General features: G+C 33.2%; 3 protein-coding genes across 3 annotated transcripts; 2 read left to right on the top strand and 1 right to left on the bottom strand.

Moving 5' to 3' along the window:
• The first annotated feature begins 3,134 nt into the window (after positions 1-3,134).
• LOC126678728 (protein TERMINAL FLOWER 1-like) lies at positions 3,135-4,619 on the top strand. Its single transcript, XM_050373627.2, has 4 exons — positions 3,135-3,380; positions 3,468-3,529; positions 4,087-4,127; positions 4,209-4,619. The coding sequence occupies exons 1-4, from the start codon at positions 3,183-3,185 to the stop codon at positions 4,427-4,429; spliced, it is 522 nt and encodes a 173-aa protein (XP_050229584.1). The 5' UTR covers positions 3,135-3,182; the 3' UTR covers positions 4,430-4,619.
• A 6,212-nt stretch (positions 4,620-10,831) lies between these two features.
• Positions 10,832-11,792, bottom strand: LOC126679447 (uncharacterized). The gene has a single exon (XM_050374482.2). The coding sequence runs from the start codon at positions 11,703-11,705 to the stop codon at positions 10,944-10,946; it is 762 nt and encodes a 253-aa protein (XP_050230439.1). The 5' UTR covers positions 11,706-11,792; the 3' UTR covers positions 10,832-10,943.
• Positions 11,793-20,195: 8,403 nt separating this feature from the next.
• On the top strand, positions 20,196-24,335 carry LOC126679479 (CAAX prenyl protease 2). The gene is made up of 8 exons (XM_050374519.2): positions 20,196-20,572; positions 20,667-20,723; positions 20,915-21,127; positions 21,403-21,514; positions 21,849-21,917; positions 22,159-22,221; positions 22,988-23,065; positions 23,862-24,335. Exons 1-8 carry the CDS (start codon positions 20,360-20,362, stop codon positions 23,993-23,995), a joined length of 939 nt encoding a protein of 312 aa, XP_050230476.1. The 5' UTR covers positions 20,196-20,359; the 3' UTR covers positions 23,996-24,335.
• Positions 24,336-25,433: the final 1,098 nt, after the last annotated feature.

Below are 25,433 nucleotides of genomic sequence, written 5' to 3'. Positions count from 1 at the left end.
ACTCTTGTTTACTCAATATAGTTAGTCCCCTCCTATTTATTTAACCCAACCTACAAGGCCATAATTATATTTTATCATCATGCCCCATCAAATATCAAGCAACTTTCCACTGTTCCTACATCTGCATCCCTATGAAAATATAAATACTATAATATAGTATACTTTTCATCTCAGTTAAAGCACACTCATAGAAATTTTGATATATTCATCTCCATCTAAATACTTGTACCCTTATTTTTCAAGTGTACCCACATATTTCAAATGTTTATCTAGTTCATGAATAAACGAAGCATCTAACCATTTCATCATACAACTTTATTTGTACAAAACCACTATCCTTAACAGCTTATTCGCCACATTTATATTGTCATTTAACTCCTTTAAAAAAATTAAATAATTTCTTCATATAAGATAAGATACACTTATATTTAGGATCCAAGTAGTTAAAAAAATTGATGTACTCATAGTCCAAAAATCACTATCTTTTTTCTTATTCGAACTCTTCTTTAGTACTACAACATTTCCATTGCCTTTCAGATCCTTGTTTTGAACATCCCTAAAGTGCCCTTTTTCTTTGCAGTTGTAAAATCTTTTCCTTTATTTTGATTTGGATCATAACCTGCTTTCTTTTTTCACCATCTCTCGCGTTGTCCTTGTCCTTACATACTATAATGCTAGAAAATATTTTTTTTTTGAGTTAGAGACTATTCTATTTAGTTTCTTAAATTGTAGAGAATCATTTCATCACTAATTGAGATAGAATCAGTACCATAAAATATTGTATTAATAAACTTTTCATATAAATGGATAAAGAACATAAAAGAATGAGGTATTAATAATCTTTTATAATTAAAATATAAACACCTTATAAATCTAAAATAATTTGACCAAATTTATCAACATGATCGTTTGCATGTGTATTCTATGACAGTTTTATTATATACAAACATTAAATATGATATAACTAGTTTGCAATAGAATTATATTTTGAAACTTACTTTCCAACGCTTTCTATAAAGTCACAATAATTCCATCATTAATAACCTCTCTCAATTCCTCATATGAAAGAATCAATAGAATTGTTTTACATGCCTATAATATAATTCCAATACGAAAAAACTTGCAAATAAATAGTCTTCATTCTTTAACACCGATACGCATTCCTCGTGAACTAGAACACCTATTATTGTCACTTTCCACAAAGAATGAGGTATTAATAATCTTTTATAATTAACATATAAATACCTTGTAAATCTAAAATAATTTGACCAAATTTATCAACATGATCGTTTACATGTGTATTCTATGACAGTTTTATTATATACAAACATTAAATATGATATAACTAGTTTGCAATAGATTTATTTTTGAAACTCACTTTCCAACGCTTTCTATAAAGTCACAATATTTCCTTCACTAATAACCTCTTTCAATTCCTCACATGAAAGAATCAATAGAATTATTTTACATGCCTATAATATAATTCCAATACGAAAAAACTTGCAAATAAATAGTCTTCATTCTTTAACACCGATACGCATTTCTCGTGAACTAGAACACCTATTATTGTCACTTTCCACAAAATAATATACAAATTTTTGAGTTTTTCAATATCAAATGTGTGAAACAATACATTCAATAATTTAATGCCTATAATTTCAAATACAAAATCTAGATTCTCATACCACTTGTTAATAGGAAAGTTAAAAGGAAAATAAATAGGATAAATAAAAACAACTAAGTATATAAATATTTCCGTAGTTCGATCAATATAATTCATGTTCATGGATAGAGACATGAGCAGAAACCAAGGCGGCAAGGTCCCTCCTCTAAACCCCTTATACGCGAAGTCCTTCTCCCAACCTTGTAAAGGCGAGAAGTCCGGGAAATTTGGTAACCTATTATCATCAATATCACAATGAGATTTTTTCTTTGTGTGATTGATTTGCTTGTTGTGAGATAAATAATAGATTCTCTAAAACTAACATTGCGTTATTGAGATATATTTCATGTCTTGTCAAAGAAATTTCTTTGGTAATTTTGATCATTATGAACTCATTTTCCCTACTGAAATTTATTTAAAATTTTAAAAATATATTTTTATTAAATCATAATAGTTATCATATTAGATATTTCTCTATGTCATTTTCTTACTAACTTCCCAATAGGTCACACATCCTGAAATTGATCCACATATGCCTCGTTTAATAGTGAAACTCTCTCACACTTTACTACATCTTTATAGTTATATATCTATGTATACATTATATTTAAGTTGTGTTAAAAAAAGAACAAATAATTACTTTCATAATTTTTTTTTACAAATGATTATTTTTTTAATGATAATTTTTTAAATAATTATTATATCTAAAATAATTAATATTTTTCAAAATTAATATTTTTTAATTTTTAATAATTATTTTTTAAAATAATCATTTTTAGCGACGGATCGTCGCTAATTAGCGATGGTACGTAAAACTCGTCGCTAATTAGTGACGGTAAAACTCGTCACTAATTCGCCACGGACACTAAAATTTGTCGTTAATTAGCTAATCCTTAGTGTTTGTCGCTGTTTTTCAGTAAAACAATTTGGCGCCTCACTCCGCGACAAATCTAACGCTAAAATATGTCGGTAGTTGTTGGCGCCAACTTAGTGCCTTGCTTGCCGACAAATTTTGTCAATAATTTAAAAAGGGACAAATCCGTTGCTAATTATATATTTAGCGACGGAAATGTATCCGTCGCTAAAATTACGTTTTCTAATAGTGAGTGATGGACTCAACTTCTGTCTCACGAACATTACTATAGTAATTTTTACTTTTATGTATTGTTTTTCTTTATCAGCGATATATATATATTATGTATTAATTGTTAGCGGGAGTTAACGGAAATTAACTAGTATTATTATGCATCTTTTAAACAACAAGTCACGGCCTGAGAGAATGGCGGTCGAACTGGCAACTTCATGTAACAAAAAAGGACTGAATGGCTAAACGAAATAAATAAATTAAGCGAGACGAGAGAAGAGAATAATGATTGATGACTAAAGAGATAGTTATATCCAAACTATAAATTAACAAGAAAGTACTATTCTGAAGAGACTATAAAAATGAGCCTAAATGTAAGATACAAGTAGCAAATTCATATCCTCTTTTTTCTCTTTATCTTGTTGGTCTCTCCTTATGGCAAGAACTGTGGAACCACTAATAGTTGGGAGAGTGATAGGAGATGTTCTTGATTCTTTTATACCTGCAATTTCCATGTCTATCAAATACTCAAATAAAAGAGTTTTCAATGGCTATGAGCTTCTTCCTTCCATTATTTCTCACAAACCTAAAGTTGAGGTTCAAGGTGCTGATTTGAGATCTTTCTTTACACTGGTATATCTATTTTCTCACCTTATTTTACTTCAAATTTTATTAAATTTTATGCTTCTTCTCATACTATGCCATTCTCTTTAATGTCAGGTCATGACGGACCCAGATTTTCCTGGCCCTAGTGATCCTTACTTAAAGGAGCACTTGCACTGGTATATGTGTGTACCATGTAGTATAATTGAAATGAAAACGCTGAAACGAGAAATAGCGGAATGTTATTTTTAATAGCTTGTAATTAAATACATAATAAACTTTTGGAATCGTCCGTAAAAATCAACACGAAATATCAAAATCTAAAATTTACAAGTTTTCGTACAATATAATTATGTTGGTAGGTTCGATTTTCAACACAGCTAGGGCATAATTTGTACATTTTTAGCTGAAGGAGTTTCCACTGATTTTGGAGTGAGACGATGCTGCTGAAGATGCTATATACAGTCATATTCACAAACAAAGTTTATGCATATGGACACTCATCATATAGCATTAAATCTTGTACACTTTTGCTAAATATACTCACATATATTTTGCATCATTCTATATGTTGTGGATTCAAATCTAACTACATTGTGATTGTGACCTTAGAGTGGAATAATATTAAAGATAATAAAATTATAATTAGAGTCTCACTTAACACATTGACTGTGTGTAATGATTTGTTAGTTTGCATGGTCTAACATTATTACCTTAAATTGGAAATATGTTACAGGATAGTGACGGACATTCCAGGAACAACAGATGCTACATTTGGTAAAAATTCAGTTTGTTTTTTCTTGACCTAAATATTAGACATATTTTGTATAACAAAATGAATATATTTGGACATGGCAGGAAGGGAAATAGTAAGCTATGAAATTCCAAAGCCATACATAGGAATTCACAGGTACGTATTTGTGCTATTCAAGCAAAAACGAAGACAAGTAATAATGAATCCACCTTCTTCAAGGGATCACTTCAACACCAGAAATTTTGCTCTGCAAAATGATCTGGGCCTTCCTGTTGCTGCTGTTTACTTCAATGCTCAACGAGAAACTGCTGCAAGACGACGCTAATCTAATGGTTTAATTATGATTATTCAATAAACAAATTTGATCTGCTTTAAAACCCACTAATATATTCTGGACAAAACAAGAGAGGTAACAGAAAAAACATCGGTTAATTACTGCTGCTTTGTCTGATTTGATTGTGCAACTTACTTTTGTTTTGTGTACTATAAAGCTGTATTTTTTGTTTTGGAAGATAAGTGTATGATTCTATTGTCTCCTTTGAGTGTATATATGTGAACTAGGATTAACCTATAATACAGCAACAAAACAATAAAGGAGCTAGTAAAGGGTCAACCAAGATCTCAAATTTATGTTTCGGGATCAAATAATTTTTTCTAATTTTTTGGTTAATTAAATTTTAAAATTTGTGTTTCCGACTCAAATAAATCAGTTTAACTTTTTTAGTTAATTAGATTTCAAACTCTCTTAATTTATGTCAAGCAACTTGTAATTGGTAATACCTCAAACGCGTGATTTATTTGACCCCGAGACACATGTTTTTCGATTTGAATGATTAAAAAGATTAAACGTGACTTATTTTATCACAAAATACAAGTTTTAGAATCTAATTAACCACAAAAATTGAAAGTGATTTATTGGATCTCGAAACACAAGTTCAAGGACCTGGTTGACCTTTTTTTTTCAAAAATATAATCACCTAAAAATATTCTACTATTTCATACTTTTATTTTAAATTTTAAACTTTTAAAATCGTCAACTTTATTTTATTTTCCAATTTTCGATTACAATTGTATTAGTTTTTCAAATTGGAGTTTTACCACTTGAAAAATGTTCAATTATGTCCTACGTATATAACACATAGTCTTAAATTTTTTAGTATTTTTTTTAAAATATTAAGGATTTATTTATACTACATATTAAATATGAAGGATATATAAGTATTTTTTAGCGTAAAAATGTTATATTTAAAATAATGGTAAAGTTAAAAATGAAAATTAAACACGTTGTGGGTTTTTCTGTTAAGTGCATATTTATTAGAGATGTTCTCAGTTTAGTAATTCTCCACCAATTTTGTACTCATTTTGATGATTAATGGATGACTCGATTCCTTCGTCCGTGGATGTACGCTTTAATGGCGAACCATATAAATCTCTTGTGTTGTTTATTTATTTTACTATATTGTTGTTCGTTTGTCAAATCCATAACCAAATAGCTTACCAATTCGGCCACGAACTGATCACAACAATTGGTAACATATATATTTTCAACAATTGGTTTAAATTTTACAACAATTGCTATTAAAGCCAATTTGATTTTCAGATTTAATATGTATTATGATTACTATAGCAAAAATATTATTTGAAGAATTTTGCAATTTGAAAGAGAAATTATGACATAAAGAAGTTGTGTTGGAGATAGAGAAATCACCAATTTTGAAGTGTCAAAATTTGTTACTTGAAGACAAACTTGGGTATGTAATTTTAAGGAAAATTTTGTGATGGAGATGCATATGTCACTTTAAATAACAAAGAAGAAAGATATGATTATTTTTTTAAATATAACACTTAAGAATTTATATAGCCTATATAAGATGAATAATTGATATAATCACTTTATACTCTTTTTTGATACTCTATAAGTAATTTGCATCTAATAATTGCTTTTAAGAGTTCTTTAAATAAAGAGTTTGTTTGTTCATAGTCAGATTTTGATAAATTCATGACATTGCAAAAAGAGATTTTGTTTTGATGTTTTGATTAAGTAGCAATTTAGACACAACATGTATTACAATGTTTGTAATTTGGAACGACGTCGCTATTGAATCACTCATAAGTCAAATTGTTTGTAGATAATCAGATAAGGACGGTGTGCTAGCCGTTATAGGCGAATCGGTTTATGAACCGGTTTAGGCTAAAATTACAGCATAATATTTTTTGATCCAAAATTTATGTTAATTCAGGTTGTTCATGTCACATATGTGCCAATTTCGGATGCAACTTGTTGTTCGCGGGCTTGACATGCAAGCCTCACGAACGTGACAGTTATAGTAGTCAAAACCCTAACTTTGGTTTGAAGATCACGGGCACGACAATTCGGCTCACGAGCGCGATAATCATGACCATTGAAGATCTAACATATATATTTTGAAAGCCCTAATAGAGTGATGACATGTGGTAAGAGCCGCTGGAAGAATCTGCCATCTTGCAAGGTCACGTGCGCTATAGAGAGTGTCACGGGCTGGAAGAATTTGTCATCTTGCAAGGTCGCGTGCGCCATAGAGAGTGTCACGAGCACAACACTCTATCTGCTAGAAAAAGTTTGTTTTGTTTGTTTTTGCTTTACTTGGCTTTTGCATTGGGTATAAATATACACCAATTTGCATTGTTTCAAGGTTAATAATTTACATCCTTGAAATAATAAACATTCATCTTTTCAATTTTAACTTTGCTATAGTTTTGGAGTAAGCTTGTAAACTCCTAATCATTATGTGCTCTTAATTAACCCTACAAAATCAACCTCTTGTAAGTTAATATTATTATTTTTTATTGATTTTATTTTAAATTGGAGCATTGTTGGATCATTGTTTTTCTTAATATATTACTTTTTATTGATTATTTATTAAATTAATTCTAAATTTAATTTCCCCCTTAATTTTATAAAACAAATAAAATTTATCGATCTCTGTTGATTCGACGCTATTTATCATTTTTTACACTTTATTTTTATTTATATAGTAGAAATGTATTTTCGTTGATTTCGACACCCATCAAATGCTATTATCAATATTGTCACTGAAAATTTCCTTAGTACCATATAATATAATCAACAAATGAAAGAACACAAATTTGCATGTAAAGCTTATTTTAGAAGGATTTAATATATAAATATCGCACAACTAATTATCCTCATACACCAAAAAAAGAAAACAATTAATTTATGTGAATACAAACATATGTATAATATATACTATGTAGTAACATTTTTGTTATCCATGTGTATGAAAGAATATTGATAAGGAGTAGAAGTACGAAAATTGAAGAACATAAGCTGTTCTGCGAGAGACAGAGCAGTGCAGAGAGTAGATGGAGTTGGAACTGCACTTGAAACCTCTGCAATTGGCAACAAACAATTAGCCAGAAGTGCACTGTTTGTTGCTTCTGTAATGTAGCTTTCCCAGTAATGAGGAGGAGGTATGTTTTTAAGCGCCTCGATGTCGATTTCGAACAGCTCGTCGTCGTCTTCAACGATATCTACTCCAACTTGTGCGGATTCTTTAGCGATCGCAGAAGCCATTAATTGCAGTTTTTTTGGTCGTACCTTTGTGTTAATTATCCTATATATATAGGAGAAGTGGGGGAGCTAGAATGGTAAGTAGAACTGTCTTCAACAAATATGCAATCAGGATATTTTAAGATTTCAAATGATGATAAAAAATATTTTCACCCGAGTAATTAATAGAAATATATCGAAAATTATTTATTTATTTATATGTCGTTGCGGGAAAATTAAACATTTGATTATCGAAATAAAAAAAGTTTAAAATTGTTTATCATTCTTTAAAAAAATTATTACAGTTTGATAACTGTAGAATTATTTTAACCGGTTAGCTACTGATATTTCTAGTTTCTACAACCTGAACCATCCAAAAAAAGGTCAACAGAAGCAGACCTAACTAACTCAACAGAACACAAGACAATTAGGCAGTTTGGCCATTATAGTAACATTATTACTAGCTAACTCAACTAAACTCGAGTTTGAATCATAATTAATTATATAGCTAATTCTCATGTAAAGTCTTTTCACCAACCAACATAACTTGGAGTTTCAATGGTTGTTTACCTTACAATTATAACTGGAGTTTTTTTAATATTTAATTTGCTAAGTTCGTATATCTTGTATGAACCCGACAACCCGGCCTTAGACGTAGACAACTAAGGCCTATGCCTAGGGCCTTGACTTTCAAAAGGCCTCGTATTTATATGGAATTCTTAAAAATGTAGTGTGTATATATATAAATCATAGTTTTTCAAAAAAATTACTTATATATATATATATATATTGAACCCTTTAATAATTGTTGTTGTCGTTAATAAATAATTTATATGTTTTTAATCGCTTAGGCCTCTTCTCTTTATTTTTCTAATTAATAAAACAAAAAATTCGTTGACTTCATTTCATTTAAGGCCGCCCTGGAACTTAATCTATGTAAGAAGTTATCTTTTAACAAATTTATTTCCTTTACCGATAGTCTAGAGACTAAAGAGCTGACCGAGGACTTAGACTGCTGATAGCATAAAGAGTATCGCACCTAATCAAGGAATCTTAAGATTTTTTTTATCAAACTTTAATTGAAAGTTACTAAAAATTAATCAAATTTATTTGGTAAAATAAAATAGTCAAATTGTATTCATAATTTCTGTTAATCGAGGATGTTCAAGATTTTTCCAGATCGAAACAATAATAAAGCTCAAAGCCTCAAACTTTTTAAGACTTGTAGATCCCAATAAGCAAGGATAGATTGCCACAACTTGATTCTCAATACAACAGAAATAATGCTTTGATCAGGCTGAAAGGTGAAAATATAAACGCAAATTCCGCCATGTTAGAGTTGCAGAAAATAAACAGGTTGCTCATTTACTTGCAAGACCTACTTGCTCGCAGAAGACTCCTCACCGCCTTGCCCATATTTATCGGTTTAAACAAAGGTGCAACCACCACCGGATGAGAGGAGATAGATTACTTTCATACTAAAGCTAAAACGGAGTCAAGCCAACTCGCGAGTTCCTCCACTTAGAGTAGAATCGAGTTCAATTTTAATACTCGAGTTGAATAAACTCCTACTAGAGAGTATAAAATTGCCCAAACAATTTCATGATTCCCAATTACCAAGAAAAACAATTACCATTTAAACACTTTCTGCCACTAAAATAATTCAATAAAACTCCTTACAGCTAACAAAAAAGGAACAAAATAAATCACAAGGCAAGGCAATACACACAATCATACAATGACCCAACTGGCCATCTAAACCATAAAAACACAAGTCAAAACATCAATTATAGATACAAGCAGGTCTATGGAACCTGCAGAATGCCCCTAAAGAATTTGGCACATGACATTCTACATTAGGCACTTCAAACATAATCCACACAAATCCCCATATTAGGATTCCTGGCCTCCAAGTTTCAAGGTATCAAATAAATACTTAAGGATCGATTGCTCTATAATTGGACATGAACAAAAATACTCAAGACAGTCTTTCTCAATACCTCTTGATAACACTCAGAATCTCAAGGTGCACGAAAGAATTACTGCAGAAATCTATATTATACTTCCACCAAAATGTATTTTACAAGCATCGCTCAAAGATATGCCTAAACATTATAGCAACTAAAGAAGCAAACACAAGTCCTATGCTAATAACAGCAACTCCATTAGGATGTAGAACAGTCAGCAACATCCGCAAAATAATGAAGAACATAAAATGAATGTTCTACTGCAGTTAAAATTAAGATGATTGAGATCTTAAAAATTTAAACTGAAACAAGCCATCCAGGCAAATATGTCTAAACTAATCTTTATAACAGAACCTTAAATGTAAGCTATGTAAAGTACTTATGAAACAAGATTATGTTCAAATACTCTAATCAAAATTTAGTTGATCTAGTCCATGAATCAATAAAGCATAAATGAGTAAGGAAGTTTGAACAAGGTGAAGGAAGAAAGACATTACATATGCTAAAATGTACTCAGTTAACCCATTCATTTCCTTCTAAATACTAAATGCAAAGGAGGTATACCACCTTACAGTTCCATCAAAACTTTACAACTTTTGGTAAGTATAAGTGATATTCATTCTTACTCATAAACACAGTCCATGAAGCTAATTAATTTCAAGTTAAGTACTTTATACATCAGGAGCATATGTTATTTACAAATTAGGCCACATGAGACGCCAAAAAGTAATCTGATTCATAAAAATAAAGCTATGGGTAAAGAACCAACTTAGCCAAAAACAGATTAGCTATACGTATATTTGACCCATCTTTATAACAAAGTATATTTACCAAAGGAAATTATATGCATGGTCAATGCTCTGGTTATAGTATTTCGCTTAATGCAGTCTTTCCATCAAAACCACAAATGACGATAATTTCATAAATCTTACACAACCAAGCACACTGTCCTGCAGCAAGATTATATCAATAATAAGACACTAGTGTGGTCTTGTATATCAAAGACGCAAGAACAGTTCTGTCGATGAAATCTACCCAATCAGTTTACTAACTTGGTCTAGTTCAAGTGAAGCTACTAAATTATCTTAAATCCAAACCCTCACAGAATAATTCATGCACACAAAATAACGAAATTGCAAATCATCTAAACACATTAACACGTCAATTTACATGTAACCATCATTTCTACAAATCCAATTAGCCCAACATCTAACCAATGTCAACATTTATAAATCAAACTACCAAACTTTTTATAAACTACAAACCAAACAAAAAAATTCAAATTTCAAATACCAATTCGCATTATCCATTAATGATTGTAACTAAAATATAACAAGCAAAGAAAACAAAGTGTAAATCAAGAAACACGCGTAGGAAATCAATCCGCGATGTTCCTCGCCGCCATCAGCCACTGATACCATAAGATTGGTACAAACCCTAGTCGCCCATATCACAAACATACCTGCCACCATAAACCTTATAGCTCCTCCATTTGGTAAAAATAACGAAATCGCCGATAACATAACCACCGGTAGTAGACAGTAGCCAATCACACTCGTACACGTGTGGAGATCGAGATTCCCGTTCCGGCCGGCTAACATATTGAATACAATGTACAGAAATATCGACGATACGACTATCCATCCCAATATCACGCCAAATTGAATTTTCCCGGCGAGTAATTGAAATAAGCAGAGAGATAGGTAGAGAAATATCGGGCCGGATAGATCCGAATCTTTGTGTACATTTGGGTTGACCCGGAACGGATTCAAAATCGATTTCGTTTTTCTCCAGATTTGATCTGGATGGATGCCGAGTTCATCGAGGAGTGGCTCTTCGTCGTCGAAATTTGCTCCGGCGGATGATCCGGTCGAACCACCTATTGGTCCGGCTCCGAAAGGCGCGGTGGTGGTAGCGGCGGAGCCCATGTCGAATGACATGAATGGGATGCCGGAATTTAATGGACGTGGAGGTTGAAAAGGCGCCGTTGGAACGCGGCGTTGTTGCATGTTGGAGGCTCCGGCGACGCTGGGGTTTCCGCCTGAGGGAAATATTACTGGCGGCACGGCGAATTCCTTTGTCATCGGCGAAGATGAGGGTTTTGGAGATTGGGGAAATGGAAAATAATGAAAGTGTCAGAAGTGTGTAAATAGCAGTGAGAGAGGAATTGTTCAAAAAGAAGTTGTAATATAATAGCATCGTTGAGGGTATTTTTGACTTCTCCTATGTATTGGTCGGTGTTGCTCATATGTTTTTACCGCGAGGGATTCGCCGGCTGACGATTTCGTCATGTTCTGGGCTTCACAAATAACCATTTTGCCCTCTTTACGAAATTACTCTATTATACTCATTGAACAAAGGATCAATTCACCCCCTCAACTTGGCACGAAATATCAAATGAATCATTTTGGAGTGTTTTTAAACAAACGAATTCCCAAATTTGGCAAAAACAGACACATCGCACCTTCTCTACAGAGTGAAACACACTCTCCGGTTTTAAATGATAAAAAGTTCAAAATAATACTAAATATTATTTTTAGTTTCTAGTTTAATACTTAATGATTTTTAAATTTCAATTTTACCTCTTATATTATAAAGCTTTAAAAATCAATTTATTTTTATATAAAAATTTAAGAATCGAAATTCTGTTTTTTCCTTCTTCTTCCCTCCTTCCACTGAATTTTCCATTTTCTACTTTCTTTTTTTTTATTTTTTTCTTCCCTTTCACCGGATTCTTCCGCCATCACTGGTGTCCCACCACTGTCGCTACCTTCGTTCTCTTCTGAGAACAGAGGGGCTGTTCTCAGACGAGAACATCGGGTCTGTTTATTCTTGTCTGAGAACAACCCCTTCTCAAACGACCGGCGGCGGTGGTGGAGGACCGTTGGTGGTGGTGGAGATAGAGGACCGTCGGTGGTGGTGGTAGAGGACCGACGACAGTGGTGGTGAAGGTAGAGGACCGGCACTGGTGGTTAATTACAGAAAATAGGTTTCTAATTAAGGTTTAGGTTTTGTTTAATTAGATTTAATTAGGATTTTAATTAGATTTAATTAGGATTTTAATTATTAATTAGGATTTTAATTATATTTAATTAGTATCAAATTACCATTGATTAGGATTAACTTTTTATAATTAGATAATCCACTCTCTTTTTTTATGTCGGAAGGGTGAATTTGATCGATTTTGTTAAGTTACGGGTCGAACAAGTGAATTACATTCTCCGTAAAAAAATAAAAAAAGTTTGAAAAAATTTCTTGATATTTTATTTGACTATTAAATTGATCCTTAATAATTTTCAAAATTTCAATTATATCTTTATAATTTTAAAAAAGGTTAATGTCTTACACGTCTTCTCAATTTGATCACGTTCTTTAAAACTTCTCATAAAAATACACTAACTTTCATTTTTTTTTCAAATTCATACACGGTGCTGACGTGTCTGTTATTCATTGGTTAAGATGACTTATACCTCAACAAATTGCACCAATGAATGAATGTCACGTCAGCACCGTGTAAAAAGAAAAGTTTGCGTGTTCTTATGAGAATGATTAAATTGAGAAAATGTGTAAAGTTTGTGAATTTTTATGACATTACCCCTCTTAAAAATTTACTAATTACTTTAATTTTTAATAAAAATTTAAGGATCTTTTTTCTCTTTTTCTTCTTTTTTCTTTCTTCTTTTTTTCTTCTTTTTCCGACCATAGTTCATCCTCCACCCACCATCCTCCTCCATCCACAGGATTTTAAGACGAAGAGCTGCTACTCCTCGTTGCTCCTCTAAAACAAGGAGCAACAGCTCCTCGTTTTGGAGGAGCACATCTGCTCCTCGTTTTGGAGGAGCACATCTGCTCCTCAGGCGATAAGCAGCAGGTCCTCGCTTGAGGAAAAGGTAGGAGGCGGTGGTTGATAGAGCGCTGGCGAAAGTGGTTACTTCCGATGGGATTAGGTTTCGATTTAATTAGCCGTAATTAGTGTTAAATAGGTTTTTAATTGTATTTAATTAGTGTTAAATTAAGATAACTCATATACGAGTATGCCCTTACTGACTTTAGCATCGAAGTGAACCCGATCTCAAGTCCAAGATCCATCTTCCTCTTTACATTTCAAGAAGAATCAGACAACCGGCTACGAGACTAGCCCCTCAAATGTTCCTAGATACATCATGAAGGATACTCACAAGGAGTAGCATAAACTGAGCAGGTTTGCAATGTTCTTCGAGTTTTTAAATTTCAATTCAATTTGTAATACACACAAACGTGAAATACATTATTGAAGTTTGTAATATGAAAACATTTATAAAAATATCATTATAACCGTTTTAAGTTCAAATATATGAGCTAGTATGCAAATCAAGTTAATATATATACTAAAACTTTAGTCTTGGAAAGTTATTACATCTCTAGAATTATCACTAAACATTAGTTGGGTCTTCGTGTTTTTTCCATTCCCATGGACCCTCATCTTCATATTTATAACAATATGAGTTCAAAAACGTATTACGTCATACAAAGCTTGAGTTCGAACTCGATTTTGCTTTGAGCTTTGAATACTTTGATCATCAAATTAACAAATTTTCATGCTCCTCTAGCCAGCATAGCAACATTAAACTCTATAATCTTTTTAAAACCTACACACTCAATTTTTTTACATTACAAAAATTTTCTCATTTTTCCTATTGAATTTCTTGCTTCTTAACTTGGCCTCTACTTCACCAAAAAAAATTAATTATCCGTTCTAATTCATCACATAATTTTGCTGGAATTAAAAATATGTTTATCACATAATTGGGCACTAATTAGACTACGTTTTTGTCACGACCCAAAACTATTGAGCCGCAACCGGAGCTAGGGAACGGGAGTGGTAGCTCCGGAACCCGTAGCAAGCCTAAAATCACAATTTATTTTTCGCAAATATAATATAAAATAAACAATATCAAACAACGAAAGCAAATGTACATATAATTATACATTTACACTAACTGTATCAAAATCTCGCGGGCTCTAGTTACCGTACCCTGTACGAACTGGCCTCGCGGTACTATATACATCAGTTAGTGTTTCAAACATCTCACCGGCACCTGGGGCCGTGGATCATATACTAAACACGTAGCCTATCAAAATGCATATAAAACAATAACAGCAGTTAATATATACAATCAAAATGAACTGTTGTCTAGGCTATTATACTATCGACACAGGACCACTACTGCAGCACTCACAGAAGTCAGAAACTAACATATACAGCTGACTTCTGGACTACAAAATTGGCCTCTAGCTAAGTCCACAAGCTAAGCACCTGAAAGACATCAAAGGTGAGGGGTCAGTATTTGGGGAAATACTGAGTGAGTTGACATTTACTAACAGTATTAATATAAAAACATAGCATCGCATCTCAAGAAAATATTAATATAAAACATATAAACATGTATTTGATCCGTGTGAAACTAATATCCTAGCATGCGACACATCTCTCGAATAATCATATATCATTCAACCCAATCGTAAATATCAATTGCGAGTCCAACTCGCTGGTGGCCCAGCCACTAGATACGGGGACTTCCAGGCTACACCGTAGCCGAGTTCACTCTCGTATCAAAATCATATACCCAATCGTAAATTTCATAATCATCATCAGCTCCCAGCTGTGTCAAGTCATTTCTCAATGCAAACATACTAGACTGATTCGATACTGGTGATCACACAGCCTATTGACACCCAATAGGTAGCTAGTTTCTTCGGATCGCATACTAGTTCTCGCATATAGAAATTAAATAAACATATAACATCCAATCAATTGTATATAATGCGATGCATGAAAACAATATATATATATATATTTTCATAAAATAATTTTAATATATATAATACATGAAAGTAAAAGTACAACTCACAGTGACCGCTATCCAATCAATAACGAAGTCAATATGATAATATGCCCGTGCTAGACCACGTCGGCTGACTCCACCGTTTGCTGACACGTCTGATACATATAGATCAAATACACGTTTAATACATAAACGTGAACCTTAAAAACCTAAAACCCTAGGTTATAGATTTAAGTTATCACCCATTTCGTTTCGTATTCGTTTCTCTCAATTTTGATAACTTCTTGATCGGATTCTTACTTAATCGATGAACTTATCTTGACTATTTATTATGTTAATGTTCATTTATATAATGTTTTATATCTATTTCAAAACATTTCACTGAGTTTCACACTCAAATCAAGCTATCGGAGGTCCTTTTTCACTCCCGGAAGTCCCACGGAGATCCGGGTCGAGTTAGGGCACGTCGTGTCACCTTGGCACGTCGTGCCCTTCAATTTTTGTGAAGGGCACTTCGTGCCCTTCATGGTGCACGTCGTGCACCCCTTTGGTGCACGTCGTGCACCCTTGTGGTGCACGTCGTGCGCCTGCACGACGTGCTGAAGTGCAGCACGTCGTGCACCGACGTGTGCAGCGTTTTTCCGGCACTTCCGGACCATTTCCGGGGCTCTAAAACTCCCTAAACTCACACCAATACATACCCACTTCATTTAAACACTTATTCTATCATTCTACAATCCAAAAACATCAAAACCAACAATTTTAAGCTTAATCTCAAATCTTAAAAAGAAACAGCCCCAAAACCTACTGTTTTCGCACCATATATCGATCTCTTACCTTGATTTGATGCCCGGAAAAGATGGAGCTTTCAATTCCGAAGAGATCGCCGCGAAAATCGTCCGAAACGGACGCCGAACGGAGAAACGGCGAGCAACCGAACTTGATCGAAGGGTTTTTGACGTTCTGGATCGTTCTTCACTTCTCCTTCTGATTCTTCTTATTCATATCTTCTCATTTATATATCACTTGGCTAATTTGTTAATTTAACCCCTAATTTCTTCATTTGTTACCAATTATCTTTCAAACTTTTCTTTCGTACGATTTAGTCCATACCTAAATCGATAAACTCTTTTATTATGACTTATAAGTATTATTTATATCCGATAAACAATACGAATCCCAATATTAATATTTTTCCCGTCAAAATTTATAAATTTCCATTTTCGACATAAAGTGGCTAAATTACCACTTTGGTCCCTGCACTTTATTCTGGGCTTTTCTTAACATTTTTCCTTTTAATTCTAATTTTACTTTAGAATTGAAATATAACCTTGATTTCCGCATAATTAATTTCCGAAAACCGACCTACTTGAAACTTATTTACTTTATCTTTTCAGAAATTCTTCTAATATTGCCACTCTGGCGAATCAAAATTGGACACGTGGTCCAATTAGCTAATTAATTATTTTGGGGTATTACAGTTTTTATTTTATTCTTTACCTTCCTAGAAAAAACTTTCGAGCTCCATCTTTTAATTTTGTGCCACACTCTCTTTTTAATAAAACTAAAATGATATTTTTGTTTTTCCAATAAAAAAAGGAAGCCAAATAGTTGCATTAGTTTTTGGATATAGACACATTCAACCATTACCATAAATGTTTATTTCATTCACATTTCTGCTAAACATGATGTTTGATTTTTGAAAATTCAGCTTCTGATAGTACAACTCTTCATATTTATCTAATATATCCTTCTAGAAAACCATTTTCTCAACTGATGCTTTTAAAAATGAAAAATAATCATTCGAGAAAAAAAAAAGCTAATACCCGGCGCACCATGATAAACTGCAATAACATGCAGCCGCCCCAAACTTTCGGCTAGAACTAGCATTAGGCTAGGCTAAGTTCTTCAGTACAAATGATGGACAAAATACGATGATATGGATCCCCTTATCTCAAACCACAATTCGGCAAAATCAAATCCATATCAAAGTAATCGCTAATACTGGTATACCACACAGATGATATACAACTCAAAATAAGCTTCACCTAGTGGTCATTAAATCCTTATCTAATCAACATAACTTTGATAAGGTTTAACGAACTTTATCATATGCATTGTTTATGTCAATTTTCAGATATGTCATACAAAACTTATCTTAACGCTTCCGGCTCAAATAAAACCCTATCTCATGAGTTACAAGAAAATGACTCATAATAAGTACAAGCCTATTTGTTTTTTAAAATACAATTTAATGCGATAAAATGATCATTTATCCAATGAAGTTATACTTTATATTTTGCTATTTTAAAATAGCCTGTTAGAAATACAATCTTTTTATTTTTATCTATTTAAATATTAAATTATTATTTTTAAACAAATTCATAAGAGAAAAGGGTCATATATGCCCCTAACGTTTGGACTCAAGATCATATATCTTCTCATTAGGGGTGTGCATCGGTCGGTTCGGTTTTCAAACCGACCAAAATATAAGAACCGATCGGTTTTTTGATGGATTGAAAACCAAACCGAACCGAAATAATGAATATATTTCGGTTCGGTTCGGTCGGTAACCAATATATATCAAATTTGTTAAAGTACTTCGGTTATACAGTCTAGCTTGGTGGATTAACGCGCTGCATATGCTTTCCCTGTCCCAGGTTCGAGTCTTATGCCTTGCAACTTCATTTTTCTTTTTTTCAAAGATAAAAACAAGAGAAAAGAAATAGAGGGAATCGAACCACTGCCATTGTCAACTTTCATTACACCTGTTACCACTATGCCAAAGCAAATGAATGTAATAATATTTAAATGTCAAAAATATATAATAAAAATTCGGTCGGTTCGGTTTATCCGAACTTTTCAAATCCAAAACCGAATTCGAACCGAAAATTCCTAAAACCGAACCGAACCTGTATTTTCGGTTCGGTTCGGTTTTTCGGTTTCGGTCGGTTTTTGCACACCCCTACTTCTCATGGTTTGAAAAGGTGCATATATGCCCCTAATATTTTTAAGGGAGAAGGTACAAAAATGACCCTAATGTTTATCCTGTGTCTCACATAGCCCACTAATGTTTTTCAAGTCTCAAAAATAACCCTAACGTTACAAAAACGGAACAAATAAACCCCCCATTTAACGGGGGTGTATTTCAACGTTAACTTTGCTGATCTGGGAAAAAAATTATTCCATGTGGCAATTACTCTTGCCACCTACCCATCCCTAACAAAATTAAAACCTGAATCCCTAATTTTGAAACAAAACAATTGATTTCAATCAAAGAACGAAGAAGTTGAGAGGTCTAAGAGATCAAATATAAAGTGAATAAAAGCATTCAGCCATAGATAGATAGATAGATGGATGTGGACATAGAAGGCTCAGAAATTCTGTCTTGAAAACCAGACAAGAAGAAGAAACAGTACTGTTTCATGCGGCTGCAAATCTTCAAGGCTACTGGCCGGGAAATCAAAAGAGCAAAAATCAACCATCTCACATTATCTGCCGCCAAAAAATTGCCCTTATGCATCATTCATTATAAAAGGAAACAACAAATTAACTAAGGACCAAAACAATTGAAACATTCAACATGCTGGATTCTTTACTTTTTTTGGTTGAAATTGAAGTGGAACATTCAAGACCACAAAAAGTTCCAAAGCAAGAAAATGCACCGTCTCCATCACTACGGTTTCTGTTATGAATATTTTCGGCTTTCCGGTCGACGACGACACTGCTCATCGGATAAGTTTGATTATTCACTACGGTCATATACAGGCGGATGGTAGCTCAAGTCTCCACCTTTCTAACTTTGATTGCAGACCTTCCAGAGTACTTTCCAAGCTCCAAAAAAACCCATTATTTCACTCTCTATCTCTTCTATAAGATGTTTGTTCCTTATCATCGCGGCGGCTAGCTCTGACGCCGATGGACCCAGTCCGAGCTCCGATTCTGTAACATGATGTGGTATATTTTCTCTATTTCTCTGTCTTGGTGTTCTAAATTGGAAGTTGGTTAAAGAACTCATAGCAGTCTTCACCGGAGATTTACGGGTTGTCGGTGGCGTGCTGCCTGAATTGCTCTCTGACCCTATTTGGATTTGGTTAATTCGCCAATTGTCGGGCCAATATATGGAGTAACGGGTTTCTTAGTTAGTTTCTTGATAATTTATGAACCCATTATCAATGTATCATAGAGCTAGCTATTGAAGAATGTTTCTTAAAATTTATGTAGCTATTATTATTCTCTTTCTTGATAATCTCCGACCCGTTCATCGTTGAACATTTTCTTGATTTTTGTTTCAAAATTTTGGATTCAAGGTTTTAATTTGGTTAAATGTTATTGGGATGGGTAGTTGGCAAAAGTAAATGCCACATGGATTCAAGTTTTCTTCCAAATCAGCAAAGTTAACACTGAAACACACTGCCGTTAGAGAAAGGGTGTATTTGTTCCGTTTTTGTTACGTTAGGGTCATTTTTGAGACTCAAAAAACATTAGGGGGTTTTGTGAGACACAGGATAAACATTAGGGTCATTTTTGTACCTTTTCCCTATTTTTAAATGAGCTCATTTAGTCCACTAACATTTTTTGGAAAAAGGTCATACATGTCCCTAACTCTGTTAAATGTGACGGTCTAAATGAGTCCATTTAAAAATATTAGGGGCATATATGCAGCTTTTCAAACCATAAGGACATAGATGATCACGTTAGGGACATATATGACCTTTATTCTAATTTATAATTATTCTGAGAAAATAAAACCTCTCAATTAAGAAAGGAATCTCCAGTCAACCCTATGAAACCACCGTAGTCAAACAACAAAAAACACCTCCAAAACAGACATAGAAACGGCGCAGCCACCGCGAAACGCAACCGCTACTCCGACTGTCAATCTTCTAGGGCTACGGAATCCAGAAGAGCCAATGGAGCAAGAAACCGGCTCAGGCATGGAAAAACAGGTAGCGGCGATGGCTTGTGCCGCCATGACTTTCTTTTACGTGGCGATTCTCTACGCTCCAACTTTGATCTTACGCCTCCCTCCTCCCAACTCTCTCAAACAATTCATGATCCGCCGCTTCATCTGCGCCTCCATTTCTTCTGTTGTTTCTCTTATTTTATGCGCCTTTATTCTACCAGTAAGCTTCCATTCTCTTCACTCTATCTGTTTTTGTGAAGTTGATTTTGAACTGAACTGAACTGACCTTACCATGACTGTGCTCATTGATGCAGATAACAAGCAGGGAGATGTCTTATTTGTTCGTTTACGGCATCCGGTTGGACCATTTTGTGAGTATCCTGATTATACATTGTGTTTTTTTTTATCTTAATCAGACCATATTATGACCACATTGGACCATAATGTACTTTTTCATATTGTAATTGGTGCTTTTATATTCTTGTATGGTTTGCAGATTGGAAAAGGGGGTGACTGATTGAAAAATTTGCATTCTTGAAATGCATTTTTGTGTGTGAAACAGTGGCAAGCTGTGGTCTTTCCTCTTTTCTTGACTTCGTTAATGTATGCTGGATCTTTTGCCCTCAAGCTGTTTTTATTGGTGGATTCGTGGAAGGAGCATGTGAGTGAAGGCAGAAGCCTTGCAGCTGGCTGTTTTAATAATCTCCTGCAGAATTTCACTGCCGGGATCTCTTCCATTGCTTCTGATGTTTTGGCTTGGCGTAATTATGTGGTGGTTGGTATCCTTATCATTTTCCAGTTTTTAATTTTATGAAACACTATTTAAATGCTTTAGATATTTGTCTCAACTTTCACAGTTGTGTGCATGAGAGGGATATATTATTAGTTACTTTTCTGCTGTTAATTCTTGAACATGTAATTTATATATATAAATATCATTGTTTTTGTTATTTCATGCAATGAGCCAATGAATTTTACATATTTGATGTGCTTTGTTCAGTTACAAGTTAGTATTTGATAGGAAACCTTCTCTTTGATTCTGCTGCACAGGCTCCATTCACAGAGGAATTGGTGTTTAGAGCATGTATGATACCTCTACTTCTATGTGGAGGATTCAAGATCTCCAGCATCATTTTTCTCTGTCCTGTTCTTTTCAGCTTGGGTAAGCTAGTGCATACCCGTAGATGCATGTGTTTTAAGTTGTTGCATTGCCTCCTCCGTCCATCTTTTCTCTATAAAACGATAGAATTAGTGATCACATGTCTATTGTAAAATATCTTCTATAAGTGGACTTATGTTTCTGTATGGAAGTGGTCCATTGGAAAATGATTTCGGTTTCTTTACTTGGTGCACGACTGCATGTATTGTAATTCTCGCATCTAGATCCGAATTTGAGAATTTTGGTTTCAGCTTCTGGTTACATAGCTAATTGTAGTCCATATTCAATGGTAAATTTCTATTTAAAGCATTCTTATGGGTGTAATCATTATTGGCAGCACATTTGAATCATTGGATGGAGATCTATATCAGGCATAACAGCTTACTTAAGGCCACCATGGTTGTTGGTATATTTCAATTCTTATGCTCTTTGTTTATTTGGGATGAATACCATTCCTCTCTTTTTTGCTATTTCTCTAGTTAAATGAGTTGTTTTGACTATTGGCTTCTCTTTTTACTCTATAACAATATATTGATAATCCAAAATTCCAAATTATTGATGCATTTTTGAGAATAAAATAATAGATTAAAGTCTATTTCTAGTTGTTAATATCTGATTGGTGGATGGATTTTATATATAATTTTCAGGTCTGCAGCTTGGCTATACTGTGATTTTTGGTTCCTATGCTTCTTTTCTTTACATTCGAACAGGTACGTCATTGCCTGTAAATAATAGTAGTAGCACATTTTCTTTACTAGATGTCTATTAACTTTAAGTCATTTTCTGCTGTCAAAGAGGTTTTTTGTAGATTGACATTCTTATAAAGCTTGTTGCAATGAAATTGGCACCCAAAACGTTGCATTGGACCTTTGGTTATTTAAAAATGTTATCAGCCCATTTATATTTTCACTGTATAATTTTTTTTATTTTTATTAATTTGCTTGACAACATAGTATGCTTTATTTCTCTGAGATTTGGATCCACAAACGCTATGAAGGTTTTCTAGCCAAAGATTCTAATTACAAGATTTCCTTGACAGTTGCAAGCTATAGATTAAAGCTATAGATTAGCACTACATGACTTGCTCCAGCGATCTTGGTTTTTTTTTCCTTCATTCTCGAACATGAGAACACTTGAGGGTATTTAGATAGCCTCTTTATTTACCAGGAATCAAGAAGAATCAATAACCTGCAAAATGAAATTTGAGTACTGTTCAGTCACTTCACTTCAAAATTACATTCTTGTAGTTTTGCTTGTGAACTGTAGCTTCTGCTGACATATAGTCCATAAGGATTTCACTCTTAGTTTCAATTAGCGACAAATTTAAGCTAGAAGTTGAGACTAATTTTGGGGTTAATGTCTATCTGCGTGTTTGAGGTGCTCATATAGTCAATGTAACAGTTGATAGGTTTTTGTTGGCTGATTTTCTTTCTCATTTATTTCCTTATTTTTCTATGAATCCTACAATCTTTACAGGACATCTACTAGCTCCATTAGCAGCTCATGTATTTTGCAACATTATGGGATTGCCTGTGATGTTTGCAAGGAGATCAGGTATTGCCAGTACAAATGTGTTTGAAGTTTGAACTGATTTTTTGACATAGATTCTTAACCTCTTCAATTAAATATCTCTTGAGGGAATATTTTTTAGTGAAATGTAATGTCTTTAATGGAACAAAAGGGTATGAAAGTAAACTTATACTTTATCTATTAAATTATCTTAAACAAGGTTCAGAGAATCTTGTTAATTAGATTGGGAAAGAGGAGGTACTTAATAAGGTATACAAGGAAGGTACTTATTACAGAAAGAGATCATGGAAGGTACTTATTACAACCTAATCAACTTAATGGTATTAAGGTACATAAGGAGTTAAGTATATGGCTTATTACAACTCAATCAACTTAATGGTATTATGGTACATAAGGAGTTAAGTATATGGCTTATTAGCCATGGGCTAGATTTTTCATTTTTAATCTTCATGGTCCAAATTGTCAAATAAAACATATACTTTGTAAAATTACTAACAACTAACTTCTCTATCAGTTATGGCTCGTTTATATAGGATTTGAGGTAGGTTTGGTTACATTGGGAGTAAAGGTTAATTTATAGAACTTTGTAAAATTTGAGCTGTCGATCCTTGTACAAGAGGCATATGGATACATATATCTAACCTTACATTTGATCCAGCTTTCTGCTTTTGCACAATGGTTCTTTGGTTTTTATGTTTAAGCTATGCTCTTCTGTTACCGAAGCCCTCAAACTTGTTTTACAATAAGTTCATTATATCGTGGAATTTATTTGCAACCATTTCATTATCTTCGAATTTCACCTTACATGTTATTATTTCAGGGATGATAAGCTTGGCATTTGTTGCTGGAGCTGCAATGTTCCTTTGGCTTCTATTTCCAATAACACGCCCCGATCTGTACAATGATAGAACAAACAATTGTAGATGTTGGCATGGATATTGTTCCTGGAACTAATCATGCTGCATTTTGGGAGATCACTACACTTGTTCCTTTCAACTGCTAATTTCAAGTGCTTAAGAGGTGGTTTATTTTGCACTTCTGCTTATTCCCTTGCTCTCAAGTTTGAGAGACCAGACAAGGGCTACACCAAACAAGGGTTATAGAAACAGAAATGTGACTAGGCATATAGACAAGGGTTAAATCTGTCAGTTTAGTTGATTTTTCTAGTTTGTTTGTTTTGGTTTTTTAGTTCACTCTTGGTTTGGTTCAGTTAATTCTTTTGTAATTTCAAATAAGCTGAATCAATTTGAATTTGTTGGTTTGATTCGATTATTCAGTTTAGTTCGATTTTTCAGACATGTTCTTTTACTAGCTATGTTTTATAAGTATTAGTTGTAGCCAAAATGGCAAAATATATAAAAGAGATTATAATTGAATGAATGAGGAGTAGTAACAGTTTGTATGTGACAAAAAGTTATTGTCTCAAAGTTCATTAGAATCCTAGAATTTTTTTTATCAGATTTTGTGATTAATGCTATTATACAAAAAACGATCAACTCCCTGGAACAAACTTACAGTAGTCTTAACAGAAATTTGACCGTTGTTTTTCTTACAAAGATTCATTTTTGTGCTATGAACTTGACATAAAAGATCAAGTTCATGATTTTGAGTAAAAAACACTCTGAAGTTGGTATAATGGATGTTTTATCCCTTCGGATGAGATGATATAAAATGATTGGAGCGTAATTTACAAATTAGAGTCGAGATGGCAAAAAAGAACAAAGGGTCAACGCGCCCCCTAAATTTGTAACACGGGGTCATCTAACCCAGTTTATACTTTTTTGAGCAACTAACCCTAAAACTCTTCATTTTTGGGTCAAATAACCCCATAATTGTATTTTTAAAACGCGTAAAATACAAATCGGAGGTGAGGGATGCAAAAAAGTAATTAGATACTTCCCTAATTGTTGCGATATAATTATCCTAAATCTATTTTTTGAAATAAAAAATATAAATTATGGGTTATTTGACCCAAAAATAAAGTGTTTTGGGGTTAGTTGCTCAAAAAAGTATAAATTGGGTTAGATGACCCCGTGTCACAAGTTTAGGGGGCGCGTTAACCCTTTGTTCAAAAATTATTAGTCAATTTGAAACCGAATGGATAAAATATGATAAAATGTTAAACTAAAGATGTTTTTTATTCAAATATAAATCTGGCTTTAATTGGTTTTTGATGTGAAGTTCAGGGGACAAAATGAACCTTTGTTGAAAAAATTAAATCTTACAGTTATTTAACTACTTTCTAAATATTCCATCCTAAATTGATATATTTATTCAGTTTACATATAGATATTAAAAATCAAAGTTTTAGTTAAAGTTACACTAAGAACATTCTCAATGGTATCTTTTATAATAAAGAATATCTTCTCTCAAATAAAAAGCAGTTTAAATT

This window comes from Mercurialis annua, linkage group LG4, assembly GCF_937616625.2.
Source record: "Mercurialis annua linkage group LG4, ddMerAnnu1.2, whole genome shotgun sequence".
NCBI lineage: Eukaryota > Viridiplantae > Streptophyta > Magnoliopsida > Malpighiales > Euphorbiaceae > Mercurialis > Mercurialis annua.
Note: the sequence above shows the minus strand (reverse complement) of the source record. Positions and strands in the feature narration are given on the sequence as shown.

Excerpts from the sequence above, each read along its gene's own strand:
- LOC126678728 (XM_050373627.2), top strand. The coding sequence starts at position 3,183 with ATGGCAAGAACTGTGGAACCACTAATAGTTGGGAGAGTGATAGGAGAT. Across the intron at positions 3,381-3,467 it reads TGAGATCTTTCTTTACACTG|GTCATGACGGACCCAGATTT; the intron begins GTATATCTATTT and ends CTTTAATGTCAG. Across the intron at positions 3,530-4,086 it reads TTAAAGGAGCACTTGCACTG|GATAGTGACGGACATTCCAG; the intron begins GTATATGTGTGT and ends AATATGTTACAG.
- LOC126679447 (XM_050374482.2), bottom strand. The coding sequence starts at position 11,705 with ATGACAAAGGAATTCGCCGTGCCGCCAGTAATATTTCCCTCAGGCGGA.
- LOC126679479 (XM_050374519.2), top strand. The coding sequence starts at position 20,360 with ATGGAGCAAGAAACCGGCTCAGGCATGGAAAAACAGGTAGCGGCGATG. Across the intron at positions 20,724-20,914 it reads GCATCCGGTTGGACCATTTT|TGGCAAGCTGTGGTCTTTCC; the intron begins GTGAGTATCCTG and ends TGTGTGAAACAG. Across the intron at positions 21,515-21,848 it reads TCCTGTTCTTTTCAGCTTGG|CACATTTGAATCATTGGATG; the intron begins GTAAGCTAGTGC and ends CATTATTGGCAG.